This window comes from Mchenga conophoros, linkage group LG6 (genome assembly GCF_057382185.1).
Source record: "Mchenga conophoros isolate Kocher_MC1m ecotype Shallow Benthic linkage group LG6, M_conophoros_male_GT1.1, whole genome shotgun sequence".
Classification (NCBI taxonomy): Eukaryota; Metazoa; Chordata; class Actinopteri; order Cichliformes; family Cichlidae; genus Mchenga; species Mchenga conophoros.
Genome location: NC_140531.1, coordinates 34,925,153 through 34,942,292, shown reverse-complemented (window position 1 = coordinate 34,942,292; position 17,140 = coordinate 34,925,153). Strand labels below are relative to the sequence as shown.

Here is a 17,140-nt window from a genome sequence, read left to right as displayed (position 1 = left end):
GAAGAGAAACGTGGATTTAACTCTTATCCACTCCAAAGGTCTAATTTATGTTACAGGTAAGCAACATTTCAGTAAAGCATTCTGAAATACTTAACAACAACAACAACAACAACAACAACAACAACAACAACAACAACAACAACAACAACAACAACAACAACAAAAAAAAAGTAATATTATGCATTCCAGACCTAATGGAATTTTATAACTCACCGATAAAACTTAAGTCTCAGCTTCATTCATTCAGCTGTTGCATTTAAATATTGGGCCCATTCATTATGGCTGAAGCCAATGTGGGATTTTAATTTTTTCCAAGTTTTCCAGTGATCAGATTGGATTAACGTGTACAGTCAAGTGCGCTTGCTTTTAAACAAAGCTAGTAATTCATGACTAATGGAACCTATAGGGGGCATGTCCAACAAAAACAGTGTGTGTCAAGTGGATTAGGGTGGCCTGATGGGCAGGTTTATACCCTATACTCTCTCACCTGACCTTCGTATGTCGTTATGCAGTTACAGAACAGCCGAAAAGATGCTGGGCAATTCTTTTTTCATTTATTTTGGTTTCATGATGAATAAAGTTTATTAGAATCGCATAAAAGCCCCTTCTCTAACTTAACGCAAATAAAGCCGGAGGACCTTAACAGCACCCATACTTTTAAAAATGGTTTGCTTTTATTTTGTTGATTATATACTAGCTTCCTAATCAGGCTCAACAATTGAATTTACGTCGGCATCGAAATCACAGCACAGTACTTTGGCTCCATCTAGTGGTTCAACACAAGACTGACCTTTAATAGACCATCATAAACTGTGTCCTAACATAATTATACGGAGCTGGAAACCAGTAGATTACTCACTCTAGCGCTTAATCTAAAACATTGAAATACTAACATAGCAGCTACATTGTAATTTTAAAAAGTTTCAATGCAAATATAATCAAATCGTATCATTTATATACAATGCATGCATTTAATTTCCTATTATTATACTTTCAGCGTTTCCAGTCTTACGACTGTAATTTATATGCCAACTCAATTTAATTATCGAGTCACTGCCCAAAATAAATGATCCATCATCCACCTAATATGGGCCACTCATGGTTCGCTGTCTATATTACATAACCTCATCTTTTCCTACATGAGCGCATTGCGCCACCTTGAGGCCAAGACACAGCAGTGTTGAAGGACCTAGGCTGGGCAGAGGGGTTGCAGGAGCAGCAGCAGCATCGCTGTTCATAACCTTCTACTCATCGGATGCTGTTTGCCCATAGAGCACCTGGTGAGAGACATTTTGCCATTGTTTTATTTCCCTAACAGGCCTGCGCTGATGCCTTTGGTTGCTTCCTCTGATATAAGGATGAAGACAGTGAAATGAGCTTCGCTGTTTGTGCGACAGACCTATACGTCGCCCATAATGGTCGATCGTGGGATATCAGCGGGCAGCATCCTAAACATGATTTGGTTGGCTTTAAAGCACGTGATAACAGATATCTGTCTAAATTAGCCTGTGTTTGGCTTAAAAGGTGTGCGTAAAGGGATGTACTGAACGTGACAGATTAATGCACGCTTCAGATGACATGTCGCTAATAAATGTTAGACTCATTGTGGCCAGTCTTGTGTTTATCCTACAATCTGCGCGATATTGGGATGAAATTAGATGATACTTTTTGCTTATTATTAGCTGGTCTTTGCTATCATTCTTAAATGGCTCCACGATGAACGCTGGACTGAGACATGGCCTAACCGAGCTCATTTTCAGGCTCAGTCATTGGCCGACTCTAACTCATCAGCTGCTGCCGCTTGCAGCCTCAGTTGATGTGTGGTCATTTGCAGAGGAGATTCATATCAGAGTGGGTGAAGCCGTGTGTGTGATCAAGCGTCTAAAGAGAAAATCTGGGCCACTAGGAGCCAGCCTACTGAAAGGATGGACCACGTAGTTCTCTATTGGGAGGTTGGGGGCTGTCCCATTGGGCTTGAGCTGACGTACAAAAAGGAGCCTCACATATGACAACGTGTGCGTAATTAAATCTTACTAATTCACCTATGACTCTCTCGGAGCATGAGTCAGCAGGCCTGCCTACTAATAATGCAGAGAGGGGACGGGGTGTTTGTGTCAGTGAAAAGCGCTGTTGTGCTGTTTTGTGTGCATGGGAATCCTGACAACTGCCTGGAAATCATATGAGAGAATCATGGGGAGCAGAGAAGTGGATATTCTATTTACGTCCGTATTTTCTCTGTTTCCTTGACTTCCTGTGGTCGGTGTATATGCCTGTCTTCTGTTTGGCTCAGAGTTTCTGGATCTGATTGAATTAGCTGTCATATTACATGTTTTATTATCTCTTTCTTTCTAAGCCCCATCTCCCTGTCACCCTCACATGCACTCTCTTTTTGCACAGTATCTAACTATTCTTCCTCCTTTTTCAGTGGAGTGCGTTGTGAAGCTGATGACAGGACAATCCTGCTGAGCGACTCACTTTGGGAGTTTAGAAGAATGCCTGAAATACTGTAAGCTGTCTCTTTATTTTTGGAACTTACATTTTTTTAAAATTTCTTGTTGTTAGCTGCACTACATGGACTGATAAGCTTGCCAATGTCCTCGGGTGATAACCGAAATAGCTACTGTGCATATGACACACAAGCACACGCACAAATGCTGAAATAATTTTTGCTTTATGTAATTATATGAAACAGCATGCCTCACCCACTCCTGTTTACAGTGTAAGAGTATATTTTTTCATTGATTGAAGGATAAATATTTAATGGTCTCATTAATAGATTTATAGCTATAAACTGCAGTCTAACACTGTTCTTGTTTTCAGCAGGATGCATTAAGGGGCACATGTGAACTTGTCAGGCAGAGATGAGTCTGACTTCCTGGTTCCTGGTGAGCGGTGGGGGGACACGCCATCGTCTCCCCCGAGAGATGATCTTTGTAGGGAGGGATGACTGTGAGCTTATGCTGCAGGTACTGTACTGTGAATCCACCCGACATATGATCTGAGCTGTCATTCTTACTCTGACTGGATTTTTATCTGAAGCACTGAGATTAGTGAGGATTATAGTGATTGACTGGATCTTGTATGGTTTAGTCCCGTAGTGTGGACAAACAGCATGCTGTCATCAACTATGAGCCAAATACGGATGAACACAAAGTTAAGGACCTGGGCAGCTTAAATGGGGTGAGTGAATTTTTTTTAATTTATGTGTATGTGTCTTAAAGCAACCCCTGCCTAATGTTTTTTAATGCAATAAAATCTACATCAGTGTGTCCCAAAATTAAATATCAAACATTTCCCTGAAAGTATACCTTATTTATTCTTATTTATTCTTTTTCGGGCCGTGGCTTTCTCATCTTCTACTGCTTCCGTTTTTACAAATTTTTATTAGTTTCTCTTAAGCCCTCAGTATTCAAGGAAATGCATTACTTTGAGTACTAAATTGCCAGAGTGCCCCTTAACTGCTTCAGCAATTTACTGCTTACAAAAGTAGTCGTGAACCTGTTCTAACATAATTTGGTTTTTTCTTTGGATTTAAATTATTTTCCAACCCTAAATAAACTGAAAGACGTCATTTTTGGTAGTGCAAATATTATACATAGCTTATGACAGGCAGCTTGATGGTGCAGCGGCTAGCGCTGTCACTTCACTGCTCCTGGTTCAAACCTCTTAGTCGGCTGGGGCCTTTCTTTGTGGAGCTTGCATGTTCTTCTTGTGCTTCCTGTGAATCTGTGGGTTTCCTCCAAGTGCTCTGGTTTCTTCCCATAACCCAAAGACATAAATTTTATCCTAATTAGTGATTCTAAATTGACCGTGGGTGTGTGTGTGTTTGTCTATGTTCAGGGTCACACCCATGATCCTAATTTGGGTAAGAGCTTTAAGACAGATGGATGAAAAAAGTGGCAGAGTACAAACATTTTTATGTGTGTACAGATGTTTCCCTGCTTAAATTCAACATGAAATAAGCTTTTTTGTGTTAGATCTGGTTAGGATTGTGACTAAAGGTCTGGTACAAAATTGGCAGTTGGTTTGTGTGTTATGGACAGCATCATTGTTATGCAAGCAGTACTGAGATTTCAGGAGACTCTAAATAATCTCACTTTTGTACAAAGTCCTCATATGTTGTTCATAACCACATTGTTTCTTTGTTTGTTCCCAGACATTTGTCAACGATGTCAGAATACAGGAGCAAATCTATGTCACGCTGAAAATTGATGACAAATTGAGGTTTGGATATGATATCCTTTGAATGTATTCTTGTGTTATCTGTCAAACCCAGTAGCACGCAGTACAAGGTCAGTGAACATGGGGTGCACTGTAACTTTATCGGTTCTTGAATAGCCTGTGAATTCTCATTGCACTCTGCCTACTGCATAATAGATAAGGCTATCAGTGCAGGTTTCTCATCCCTGCAAAGGGCTCGTCATCTTTTACCTTAACTTGTCTCACATACCAACCTGTTTACTGTGGTTCGAGGAGAGATGCATATTCCTGAGGAGGCCCTCAAGGTTAGATGACACGCTACACAGAAGAACAATATTCATATGTTTGAAGACGGTGTAAATAGTTGTGTTTGAAACAGGATAGGTGCAAAGATCTTGTACTTTTTCATCAGTTAGGAGCAATATTGTAGAGAATAGATCAAAGAGTTCTGCTGAAGTGGGCAAAATGACTTTTCAAGATTGATGAATTTGCTGTTTCATCAACAAAAACTGCCCAGGTAGCTGCAGAAAAAAAAAAATGCAGATTTCTTATTCATGAGCTAGAGGAACATAGCACATTATCATTCAAAATATATGCGAACAGTATGGCATACGATCAGTATGCCATACTGCTATCTGGAAGATTAAAAAGCAAGAAAAAATCTAGACAAGATATACATCGTAATTATTTTGACAGTATTGTGTAACCTTTGTCTTTGGCTAATTCCCCTTGTTTCTGTTGTCTAATTTGTCAGCATGAAAAGTTTAGCAGCCAACTTCAGTTGAACCAGAAGAAACTCCCAGAGGCAGAATCATCCAAATCTCAAGTCAAACCACCTGAGGCAGCAGCTGCACAGGTGTGTGAGGGAGCCACTGCCAAGCCAAGTGAGGCCAACAGGTCAGAGGACAAGGCAACAGGTAAGTCTGAGCATTGAAAGTTAAAGGACACTGGACACATATAATATAGTAAATCTAATACCTTGAATCGATAAAATATTCCCAGATACATAAACTGATAATGAAAGAATTTTTAGAGGTAGTTCTTAAATAGATTTTAGGACTACAAACTATAGCAGCCGTACTCTAGGACAGTGGCAGACGTTTGGTAATTTAGCTTCTGTATAATGCCACAGAGGATTCAAAATCAGACAGTCAAGATGTGTGAAATATATTTCCCTGTTTTCACAGGTTCAGATGAAGTCTTTTCTGTTGTTATTATTTAATGACAAATTAGACAGATAAAAGACAGCTAATTCCAAATGTTGAACTTGCATTTGGTATCCATTTTCGGGAACTCTTAGTATGATCCAAAGAGATGTAGACACAAAATCTTACGGTGTCAAAATAAACAATCTGGTGCATTCTGAAAACAAAGGAATGCAGTGGTCCACCCAGCAACACCCCAAGGCCTGAAAGACCATGAAAAACAACTAAAGTCAATGATCACAGAGGGTTGCAGGGTTGTTACCTTACAATAAAAAGCACCTTGGGAAACTGTTGTGATTTGACACTATATAAATAGAATTTAACTAAATCAAGGGCCTAAATATAGATGGCAAATTATATGCTGTAATATTGGGGATGTTGCATTACAATGACCTTTACCTGAAGCCTATTTAGGGTCTCTAAGCCTCAATTAATACATATGTGCATTCCTATATATAAAGAAATGTACTGTTTTGGCAGGGGATGTCACAGTGCTGCACAGGGGCACCCCCCTGTATGGCCAGCCTGCCTGGTGGGGAGATGGAGACACTGAAGACCAGCATCCAGGAAAGTCAGAGGACAAGAGTTCAGACCGGAAACGAGAAAAAGTTGAAGCAGGTACCAACAATTATTGCTCATTATCAGTTTACTTTTTTGGAAATATTACAAATATTCTGTAAACTTTATGGTGCCAGACAAATATCTTTGTATTAATTGTGCCAGAATCTAAGAAAAGTGAGGAGATCCCAAAGTGTACCCTGCAAACAGCCTCTAATCAGGAGCCTAGCTACTTCGAGATCCCAACAAAGGATGCAAAGGATCCCTCAGGAAGTAAAGTCAGCAGTGAATCCATCTCAAGAGAACAAGAGGGTGGTGCTTCTGCTGCAGCAGAGCCTGCCCATGGCCACGCCTCCTTCACCATTGAGTTTGATCCTGGGGCCTCAGGTAAAGTGACTGTCAAAGACAGGGTTGCGAAGGTAGGACCAGAGACCAGGCCACGCCCTAAAAGGGCTGTTGGGGAGGAGCTGAGTCCTCTTCAGACAGCCATGGTCGCAGCAGAAGTCAAAGTTGCTGACTGGCTTGCTCAGAATGAGTTACCATTGGCTCTAAAAGAAACGGTTGCAGAGGATGATGGCGAAAGCGTGAAAAGCGATGTGCCTGTACAACTGCGGAGTCTTAAAGGTGTGTTTATATGATATAGAGTTTGGTATAGTGTACAGTATTACACGCGATACTTACTTTATCACTCTTATGCAACATTTTGATCTATTACCTCACTATCCAGGAAGTAAACATGAGGATGGCACTCAGAGTGATTCAGAAAATGCACTGGGTGAACAGCGCAGGGATGCAGCGCTAGAAGAGCGCTCATGGGGACTCTGGGGAAGCACGGGGATGAAGATCAGAGAGGGTCGTGCAAACGTACCAGAGGGTCTCTTTGCAGAGGAAGACAGTCCTGCACGTCGTCGTAAACCTTCAACATCCAAAGTAGCAGAGAGGAGACGTGGCTCAGCACCCCATCAACAGAGCGGGCGCGACGAGTGCTATCATCATGGAGATGATTATAGTGATAGAGGGACTTATACCATCGAGCTGGAGAATGGAGATCATGAAGAAGAAGAGGCTAGGAAACTGATTGACAAGGTAAAAACGTTAAAGTTATAACTCTTTTTTATAGTTTATCATCTAATCTCCTGATCATAATATGTTTTCTTACTTGTGTATATGTTAGGTGTTTGGTGTGGACCAGGAGTCTGGGTCCAGGGTGGGGAGTGCTGACCAGAGAGAAAGACTCGCCTCCCAAAGGTCTGGCACTGGAGACCGAGGAAAACCCGGACGCATGGAGACAGAGGTGTAACAGCGTTCTTCTAAGTTATACTCAATAAGCTGTCTTCTGACTGACTAAAGCAACATCTGTTTCCAGTTATTGACATGTTTTTGTTTTATTTCCACGTTTGCTTGTTTAGGTCTTGTCTGAAGAGTTGATGGTGGGTGGTCCACGCTGGGTGTCACAGTGGGCTACTCTAGCTGCCAGTCATATTAGGACTGACCCTGAAGGGTCAGGAGGCGAAAGCCACATCTTGGTCACGGAGGACAGAGGTATTAAGTTTAGGTTTACTAAATCTCAAAAATGGATTCCTTTAATATTTATTAAATTAATTTCAGCATTTTGTTCATGCTTCAGTATGTAAACGTTTGCTAAACAAAGTCCACAGGGTCCAATCACACACTGGGGTTAAATGATAAACACGTTGTAAAAGCAGCATAAGTAGACAGGTGTCACAAATTTACTCATAATTCAGTTATACAGCAGTCTGTCACATTAGGCTTGTCATTTTTCTGTAATAGCTATGGTATACTGTTACAGTGGTGGATAATTACAATGCAAAGAGTAATCCAGATGAGATAAAAGTTAAATTAATTTGTCAAGGATATGAATGCTTGCAGGCCTTCTTCTTAATTGGTTTGTGCAATATAGCCAACCAATGACAACTTATCACTCTCTTTATGTAGTTTCTACTCTTCAGACTGTGGACAACAAATAGAGTGGCCATCTTAGGCACACAGCAGCCACTCAGAAGAAAGTTAGCTTAGGTGGTCTCCTTAAATGCACAGAAGCTAAAATGGCATGTGTCAGAAAGAGTATGACGCCTACTTCAGGTTAGCTAACATAGCTGCCAGGCTGCTGGTCACATTTCACCAAATAGGCATTAGGCAAGCAACTTTTCATATCCAAGAGGAAGATTTATTCCTGATTATTTCACTAACATACAGCAGACTGTAATTATATGCATTTGGCACAATAGAGTCACGTGACCACAGTGAAGCCAGAGGTTTCATGTTAAAATATTGAAGTATCGCAATATTTTACAAGTGGAAGACAAAATAGTTTCTTAACGTGTGCCACTTTCAGTCAAAGGTCTGAAATTGCAGCTTTTTTGTTTTTTAAAGAAAATAACCTTTCTGACTAACTACAGTGGAACACCAACTTACGAATACCCCATTTAACAAAAAAATTCAAGTTACGAAGGCACGTAACGGCAATATTTCTGCCCGTGTTACGGCAAAATACCCGTGTAACGAAATCCACTGGCTCTGATTGGCTGAGCCCAGAATGCCCACAATGCCTTCCGTATCATATGACAACCCCCTTGGCTTTCGTACTTGCGCTTCGCTGTTCCACTTGAACGACGTATTGTTGTTGCAGTTAGCAATTAGCCTATAGCCTATCGTTCACTCAAAAGGCGCGATGGGTGCTTTGACTTACGAACATTTTTGACTTACGAAAGACCCTCGGGAACGAATTAATTTCGTAAGTCGGGGTTCCACTGTATCTGAATTTTATGTTTTAGCTTCTCGTTGCTTCAAGTTGCAAAAATAATTGAACAAATTTTTATTGGGACTTTCTATTAAGGATCTTTATTATAGCCAACTATTAAATTAAAAATCTGGCAAACACCTCTAACAGTGCACTGATTCTACCAGTATATAATCCACTATATATGTATATATGTATGTTTAATGCACATTCTGATCAAATATTTTCTTTCTTTTCAGCTGATATAAGTGAATCCAGCCACTCAGCCTCCTTTGCCTCTACTGGGTACACAGAGCGCAAGAGGAGAACCCTACCCCAGCTGCCTGGTGAGGATCTCGGCCTAGGAAGGAGGACCCCAGGCTCAGGCCTACGTGCAGATATGGGGGAGAAACAGGACACAGAGCTACAGGAGAAAGAAAACCAGGAGGAAAAGGTGGGCAGAGGAAAGACTCGACCCGGCCAGTGCACAGGAGGTGTGGGCAGTCACAGTGGCAGCCCTAGTCGTTCGTCACCAGCCAAGTCGCAGGATAGTGGTGGTGGGAGGTCAAGTCAGTCAGGTGTGTTGACAAAGCTCCCACCTCGTCCCATGACCAGCGGGGAAAAAAGAATGGAGGAAGTACGGAGGAGGAAAAAAGAAGAGGAGAAAGCCAGGGAAAGTAGTGGGAAACCCCTATTGAGACAGGAGAGCTTCACTGTGGAGAAACCAAGTTCCAACGTCCCTATAGAGCTCATACCACGTATTGATGGTCTCACAGGCAAAACTCAATCTAGAGAGCCTGGCATCGACAGCGCCACACTGCAGAAAGACTCAGAGGCTGTAGCAGCCTTTCTAGAAACCACTGTGTCAGACCAAGGCGATCCCCCAAGTCAGTCCATTGAAGGATCCATGTCACCAGAGTCAGATGTTGACACGACAAGTACAGTAAGCCAAGCTGATGGAGCAAGGAAAGTAGTCCAGAAACGCCGAACTCTAGCAGGACAGCAGAAAGAAAAAACTGTAGTTTGCTCATCTGGCAAGGGTCCTGCTGGTGGTAGGGAGACCCAGGACAAGAGGGTCAAGAATAGAACTTCTGGTCCTTCACAGCCAAACCGTCCTTGGACTTCCCTGGATCTCACTGATGATGATGTCAACTCCAATTCTCTCTTATCAGACTCACAGCCCACCTCCACGAAAGACTCCAAAAACTCACATGCTAGAGGTCAGACAGGGAGCACAACAGTTGGAGCCAGCACTAAGTCTAGCCGGGCTAAGATCAGTCAAGCTCCTGCCTCTGCTTCCGCCAGTAAAGCCACCAGTGTCCCCAAGCCCAGGCCTACCAGGGCATCACTGTTGCGGCGAGCCCGGCTGGGGGATTCCTCAGACACTGAACCTGCTGACCTAGACCGGATGTCTGTGGCCTCTGAGGCCTCCACTGCTAGTTCCACATCCAAGACAGGGATGGCAAAAAGAGGCATGTCCAGAATAGAAGCTCTGGCACAGCCAAGGAGGCCAAGAGTGGGCTCCCCGTCTGCCCAGAGTGACTCAGAGGCCACTGTGACAAGGAGTAGAGGTCTGGGGGCCCGCGGTGCAGGTGATTATGGCATCAGGCAAGGATTGAGAGGGTCCAATATGACTTCAATGCCTGGACCCAGAGCAAGAGCTAACAGTGCCTCCAAGCTACCTGACAAGAGTAAAGGAACCTCATCACATGCCACACCTGCATGTAAGTGTGTACACATTTTTTTTAAATGTTCCTAATTATGCTTTGACTGCCAAAAGATTGTACAGTTACCTGCAATTATCTACTTAAAGAAGAATTCATCTGGCATCTTAAGCTTCATCTAAGCTTCACTGCCATTCTTTCCTCAGCTGGAACTCGGTGGCGCCGTGTACCAGTGGAGTATGCTTCCACCTCAGAGGATGAGTATGGCTCAAATCGTCACATATCCAAGCAGGGGCACACACGGCTATTCCCGTCTACTCGAGTAGCCCAGCTTGGAGGTTCAGCTCCAGCAACCCCAAATCCTGCAGGCCTAGCTACCGTGAAGCAGCACTCTAGGGAACAGGATGAGTATATGAGAGATTGGACAGCACACAGCGAGGAAATAGCCAGGTACGTAGGTGAGAAGTACTCCTGTGTATATGAGTGGATGAATGAGTCAGATAGCAGTATTCTAACACATTTTTCCTGCTTTAGGGCATGTGCCTCTTTATTGCTTCTTTTTTTTTAGCTTAGGGTTGCAGTTCTTTTTATTGGATCTTATTTTACAGCTGTTATTTTGTTTTAAATAAATATCACAAAATAACACAACAAAATAACATCATACTTATGTTTGCTCCACAGGATAAGTCAAGATCTTGCAAAAGACCTGGCCATGCTAGCCAGAGAGATTCATGATGTGGCAGGGGAGATTGACTCAGTGAGCCCTGCAGCGACCGACCCTGGAGCTCTGGTATAGTTGTTGCATCTTAAACTAATTATAGCATACAAAATATAAGGATTCAGTTTATTCAATAACATTTATAGCAATCCTAATGCTAATAGAATACAGATTCTTAATTCTTAAGTTTGATTACATAACATGGACAAAAAAATTGGATCTGAGGAAAGAATATCAATTTTCAATATATTTTATTTCCGTTTCAGTTGGAGGAGCGTGTGTTTGATGACAGTTTGGACCTCGGCGGCTCCTCCACACAGCATAATAGCATTCTGGGAACCAATGGGCAGTCTGTGGAGCTTCGATCTCGTAGGTCTAGCGGACAGAGCTCCAGGTCCATTCGGCGACAGACATGGAATAGAGATGATGTAAGGCCTTGCTTCAATTTTAAATATAATGTTCTCCTCAATATATGGCCTGCTATGTACCATACTGCTAATCTAGATTTTGAATTTGATGTGCTTCTCTGCATTAGAAAGTGAAAGTATGTGGAGCAGCAAACACAGCAAGTTTAGAGTTATGTTAAGAGCAAAAATAGCAAGACGTTCATGTCAGTCTGTACCACTGTTTGACACTAGAGGGAGCTCGATACATGCTAGTTACAGTCATCCCTTAATTGGTATGTGACTTTTGTTGCCATGATGCCAGGTCTCTCTTGGAAATGAGATTTTTAATCTCAATGAGATTTTTTACCTGGATAAATAAAGGACTAATAAAAAAATAGGCCAATGTAAACCTAAAAGCAGTGGTAAAGCTAATGATGTACTTAAATTAACTAAATGTAGCAATAGTACAGGTTGTTTACATTTTACCGTGTAAATTAATCACTTTTTGCCAGTAATTTATAACTGGTAGATTCAGATGATATTTTTTTACTGTCTTTCAGGCGGTCCCAGACAATTTGCTGCTAGCTTCTGTGACTCAGCTGTCAACCAGGATACGCCAATCTGTTGACAGAACAACCTGCAAAATCAGGCAAGTATTGTTTGACCACGCTAAACAAAAATTGATTTTCACGTGTTGTTGTGGTTATTTATATATTCAATGCACACACTAAAGAGGGATTGCATGATACAAATATTGTCTGTGTGTGTACAGATTCTTGTCTGTGTTTTTTGTTGGAAATAGCAGGTGACACAGTTTGAATGACACATCACACAGGCTTACTCCGCCACCCAGTTACATATTTTTCTCATTAGAATGACAATTCAAAGGCAGATTTTTTTCAATGCTACAATGTGCTGATGGCATCTGAATGAAATAACTTAAGCAGTCACTTAATCTATATTAAACATGTTTTATGTATTTCACTTTTATCCTATTTTTGTAACAACCTGGCTTTGCAGGATCCTCTTCAAGGATAAAGAACGAAAATGGGATGAGATTGAGACCAAACTGCAAGCAGAGCATGACTCCTTACTGCTCAAGAGCTCAAACAAGGTGATGAATCTGCTGAAGGCTTGTGAAACAGACAGGACTGTGATATTTATAGCCAAATAGGCAGCACTGGTGTAGAAATTACAATATTAGTGTAGCATTTTGGTCCATCAGTCAGTACAGCGCTTGTTCACCGTGAAATATTTTAAAAGGATGGATTGCAATGGAGAAAAACAGATACAGTGTGTAACAAGATTGTGATCCGATTCTGTCTTTCTTTTATGGAGACTCTACATTTAATGTATTGAAGCTTCTGGAATGTGAGCCGATAGATAACCAACCGCAAACTCATCTTTCCTTATTGGGGTTATTTTGGCACAGTTTAATTCAACCAAATTTTAAAAAAGAAGTCCACAGTCACAGTATATTCCATAAGTACACATTTATAGAAGTAATCTTTTAGCCTTTTCTTGGCTTGAATTAATTGAACACTATTTTCAATCCAGTCATTCCTTACCATTTTCTGATTACTTATTCTAAGCAATCATAGTGAGTGCTCACAGTGCTATAGCTGTTTGGAGAATGAAATCAACAATGTCATACACCCTTTAGATTAACTTCAAATTAATTTCAGTATTTAGGCACCAAATGTGATTAGACTGTTTGGAGAAAAAAAAAGACTTACAACTTCACCTCTACACACTTTTACCTCTCTCCAGCACAGGATCATAAATTCTGACTGTAACACTGTCTGGCCTCATGTGAACCTCTGAAAAGAGATATGTGTGTCCACGACACAAGTTAAAGGGCTCGTAAAGCATTACTGAGTATAAAGGGCTCGGCTCCAAACTTTTTCCTGAGGCAATGAAAAGATTAATCGAGTTGATTTATTTGCTGTAAGAGCCTTCACTTACTTAATCAGGCCTGAGACCAGCTTTCATTTTTCTATCACATTCTCTTAACAGGAAATTTCAACCATCATTCAAGACTTGAAGAGGGTGGAAAGACAACTGATGGGTATGGCTCTACCTATGCTTCTCTTTAGTTTTTGGAAGAAAAGCGTGAAATATTGTATTGTTGTATTGTATTCTGCAGTGTTACTGCAGTCTACACCACGGGAAGTCTTATGATGTATTAAGTGGGACTGTTTTTCTCTGCTCCAAACTGACAGTAATTGACATGATGGTAGATCCAGATGGAACTCTGGATGCCCTGTCCAACCTGGGCTTGACCAGTCCTCTGACTGACCAGAAGATCAGCCCAGGGGCTCAGCAGAGGGCAGCTGTGTTACAAACTGAAGCAGAAGCTTCTTCACGCACACTTTCATCCTCCAGGCCTGAATTACTGTCCACTGAACCTGTTGGATCTTCAAACCATGCAGAAGTGTCAGAACGAGACCCAGGGCTACAGCAGAGCTCTAATTCCTACAACTGACATTCCACGGTGGATTAATCCAGAATGCAATCAATTGGAGATATCAGACACCCTCAGAGCAGACCCTGGTGTGAGGTTAGAAGTTTTTCTGAGATAAGATGAGGACCCAGAGCAATGCCTTTTATATGGAAAAGTCTCTCTGCTCTGTCAGTCAAACTAAATTATGTTAGGACTCTAAAATTCCAACACTGTCAAAGGGAATCTCTTGAGATGACAGCTCTATTATATGACAGTATTACACTATTAACTGCTAGGCTAACGAAGAAGCTTTGACATCATATACAGTAACCCATCTGTGTTTTTGTGTTGCAGCTCATTATCATTACCCATTATCCTTGAAAACATTTGAGAAAAAGGGCAGATCTGATGTTAAACCTAAACCTACCAAATTCCCTTTTAATTATTCTACTGTTTTGGCTTGAAATGAGCAAAAGCAGACCAACCTTTTACCTTGCATTCTTTGCAAGTGACACAAAAGCTTGACAGACTTAGAGCCAACATGGAAACCCAAACTGAAAAGGTGCAATAGTGTCAAGGAGCCATGTTTGAAAGTGTTCTTCTGTCCTGCCTAAGAGTTATTTATCAAATTATTAGGGGTGCAACGATACACAAAATTCACTGTTCGGTTCGGTTCGATACTCAATATTTTTTCGACACAAAGAAATTTTCATGACTTTTTAATTTATCATTTATTAAAATTATAAATATATATTTTAACTCAAAAGTACAGTTTTTAAATGTAATGTTGCTGAAACAACAAAATAATAATAAAAAAAATCTATCTGATCGAGAAATCACTCATCTTTGGAAAAGAGAGTTTATTACAGAGAAATGGCTCTTTTCAAAATAAAAGCTATACTATCCGCTTCTTCTGGGCTATATTCTCAGCAGCATATTAAACATATCAGGTCCCCATAAGGAGAATCATGTGCTAACGGCTGTCTAAATGACTCTGGTAAAGTTTGTAGCATGCGTGCTTGTTGTTTTTGTCTGCTTCCACTTGTCTTTGCACTAGGATGATGTCGGAGTAAATGTGCAGTCATATTCGTTGTGTTCCCACTAGTGCTGTTAATCTCGTTAAAATGACATTAACGCCATAACGCGGCAAATCTTCATTAACAAGTTACCGCATATCGCCCCATGCATGGGGCTTGACGGCGTCAACACATTAACTAGCTAACTGCGCTAACACACTACTTCCCACCAATTGAGCATTGCGTGGCACATCCGACAAACTGTTTTACTTTTGTCCATGACGCACTTACCATCAGGGTCATGCTTCACTTGAAAACCAAAATAGTTTCAAAGGCCAGATCTGAATGAAGGTGGGGGAGGTTTAATTTCGGGTAGCGTTGAGGCATGTTGCAACGAGATTAGCTTCTGTCTTGCTAGCTTGCGCTGCGCTCAGTGGATCTGCACTCAACAGTGCAGCCTAGGCGGAGTAGTCGAACCCAGATCCACTGAGCGCTCAACACAGACAGCATCGTCAGAAGAAAAGTTGATACATTAAATAAAAAATTTTGTATTGTTCGATACAGATGCGTACCAAACCGAAAGCACTGTATCGAACGGTTCAATAACGATGTATTGTTGCACCCCTACAAATTATATATTTTTGTCCTGTTTGCAATAGCAATGCCTAAGGTAGCCTCAGTAATGATTTTCCATGAGAAACGGCCACCGTGCCTATTTTTGGGAAAAGAACTGGGTGCCTATATTGTTATGTACCAGTGTTATATTATAAAGTAGTTACGTTTAAAACTTACATCCATGCCCCTTTTCCTGTGCTGATGTCATTTGAAGACAGTTTATCAAAGATAAACCCGATGTGTTAATGAAAATTGTGAACTGAAATGTAGCTCCCAGAATAGGATTTTCCTCTTCCAAATGCATTTTGTCACAAGTGCCCTGGCTCAAACAATCATTATAATCCTAGATACTAGAGAGTCCAATGTAAGGAAGCTGGCGAGAAGGAGGTAGACGTCTTTTTGTTTTTGCATTTCAAAGCCAATATATGTTGCTATTATTCTCTGAGGGACCAGGATGTAATGCACCCTAATGCTACTCCTTTATCATGTTTATGTCTTTGACCGTGATGAGATGAACGGTTTATCAAACTACTTTCTGATTGCAAGTTAAATGTGTTTGAACCAGCATAGACAGGGACTACCTCCAAGTCCTGCTTTTTGTTGTTGAATGATCCACAGTGTAATGACTGGGTAGGTTTTCCAATGTCTTGCCTCATACCAATGTTTACATATGAATGTATCCTGATCAGAACTGTTGAATAACATTTTAGCCAAAACAACTTTAATAAAGATGAATAATTGCATTTTGTGCTCGGCATACTTTATCTTTCCTTTTGTTTGAGCATTTGGAGATTTTTTTGTTTGGATGTTTTGTATGAGCTTTTTTTGTATTGATGTTAGGTTTAAATGTCAACCTTGCAATATCAGTGTTTTTCTCATTTTCAATAAAATGCATGATAATCATGAGCTGTTTTCCACGGCTTACTCAGTGGCTCTGAGCTGGGATAGGCTCTGGGCCAGTTGCACAAGCAGAAGAAAATGGCCCGATGGATGGATTTTTCAACTGCCTCCACTCTCAGGGGGACAAAAGGCTGGTTGAGTTTAACTGCATTGCTTATAACAATATTATTTCTATATTTGGTTGAATTAAGAAGTATTTAAAACTCCCTCATCCTCCACTAAAAATGTAACTGGTAATGATTAATAATGTGTTATTAAACTTATTTGTCTAACTTTAGTAATACTAATTAATTAATTACATTTATGTTTCCACTTCTTGCCCTTCATCACCTCACAATCTCTTTTGAACTGCCATCCTTCCACCACAATCTGCCCAATCCACCTCCCAGTCTGGCTTCACTCCAACTCTTTGCAGAAGAAAGTACACACGACAAATTAGGTTTTAGAGGCCACATTGCTAGAGTTACCGCACTACTAATTGTGTGTCTTCAGATATTCTGCTCCACTTCCTTAATCCTTTAAAGCTGTGTCAGGGTTTTTCTCCCCTGTGAACAACTTTCACCACAACTGCTGGTGCACATCAGGGATTGTGCAGGTGCTCATCTACTGGAAATGCTAAGTTTGACTAAACTGCTCCCACTTAGTTTCATTAAGTTCAGGTTCCCTATGGGCTTTACCACCCTCACACTGCATTT

At 41.1% G+C, this 17,140-nt stretch overlaps 1 protein-coding gene across 2 annotated transcripts; it reads left to right on the top strand.

The window, feature by feature from the left end:
- The first annotated feature begins 1,182 nt into the window (after positions 1-1,182).
- cep170ab (centrosomal protein 170Ab) lies at positions 1,183-16,674 on the top strand. Of its 2 annotated transcripts, none has more exons than XM_085277738.1 (20): positions 1,183-1,280; positions 2,426-2,506; positions 2,824-2,966; positions 3,091-3,180; positions 4,157-4,238; positions 4,450-4,505; positions 4,955-5,117; positions 5,886-6,023; positions 6,129-6,587; positions 6,691-7,049; positions 7,138-7,257; positions 7,373-7,505; positions 8,964-10,427; positions 10,574-10,817; positions 11,049-11,157; positions 11,352-11,513; positions 12,032-12,120; positions 12,492-12,585; positions 13,488-13,539; positions 13,694-16,674. In XM_085277738.1, the coding sequence occupies exons 3-20, from the start codon at positions 2,862-2,864 to the stop codon at positions 13,954-13,956; spliced, it is 4,182 nt and encodes a 1,393-aa protein (XP_085133864.1). In that variant the 5' UTR covers positions 1,183-1,280; positions 2,426-2,506; positions 2,824-2,861; the 3' UTR covers positions 13,957-16,674. The 2 variants fall into 2 exon arrangements, with proteins under 2 accessions (XP_085133864.1, XP_085133865.1); XM_085277739.1 differs by having other exon boundaries at positions 2,821-2,966.
- Positions 16,675-17,140: the final 466 nt, after the last annotated feature.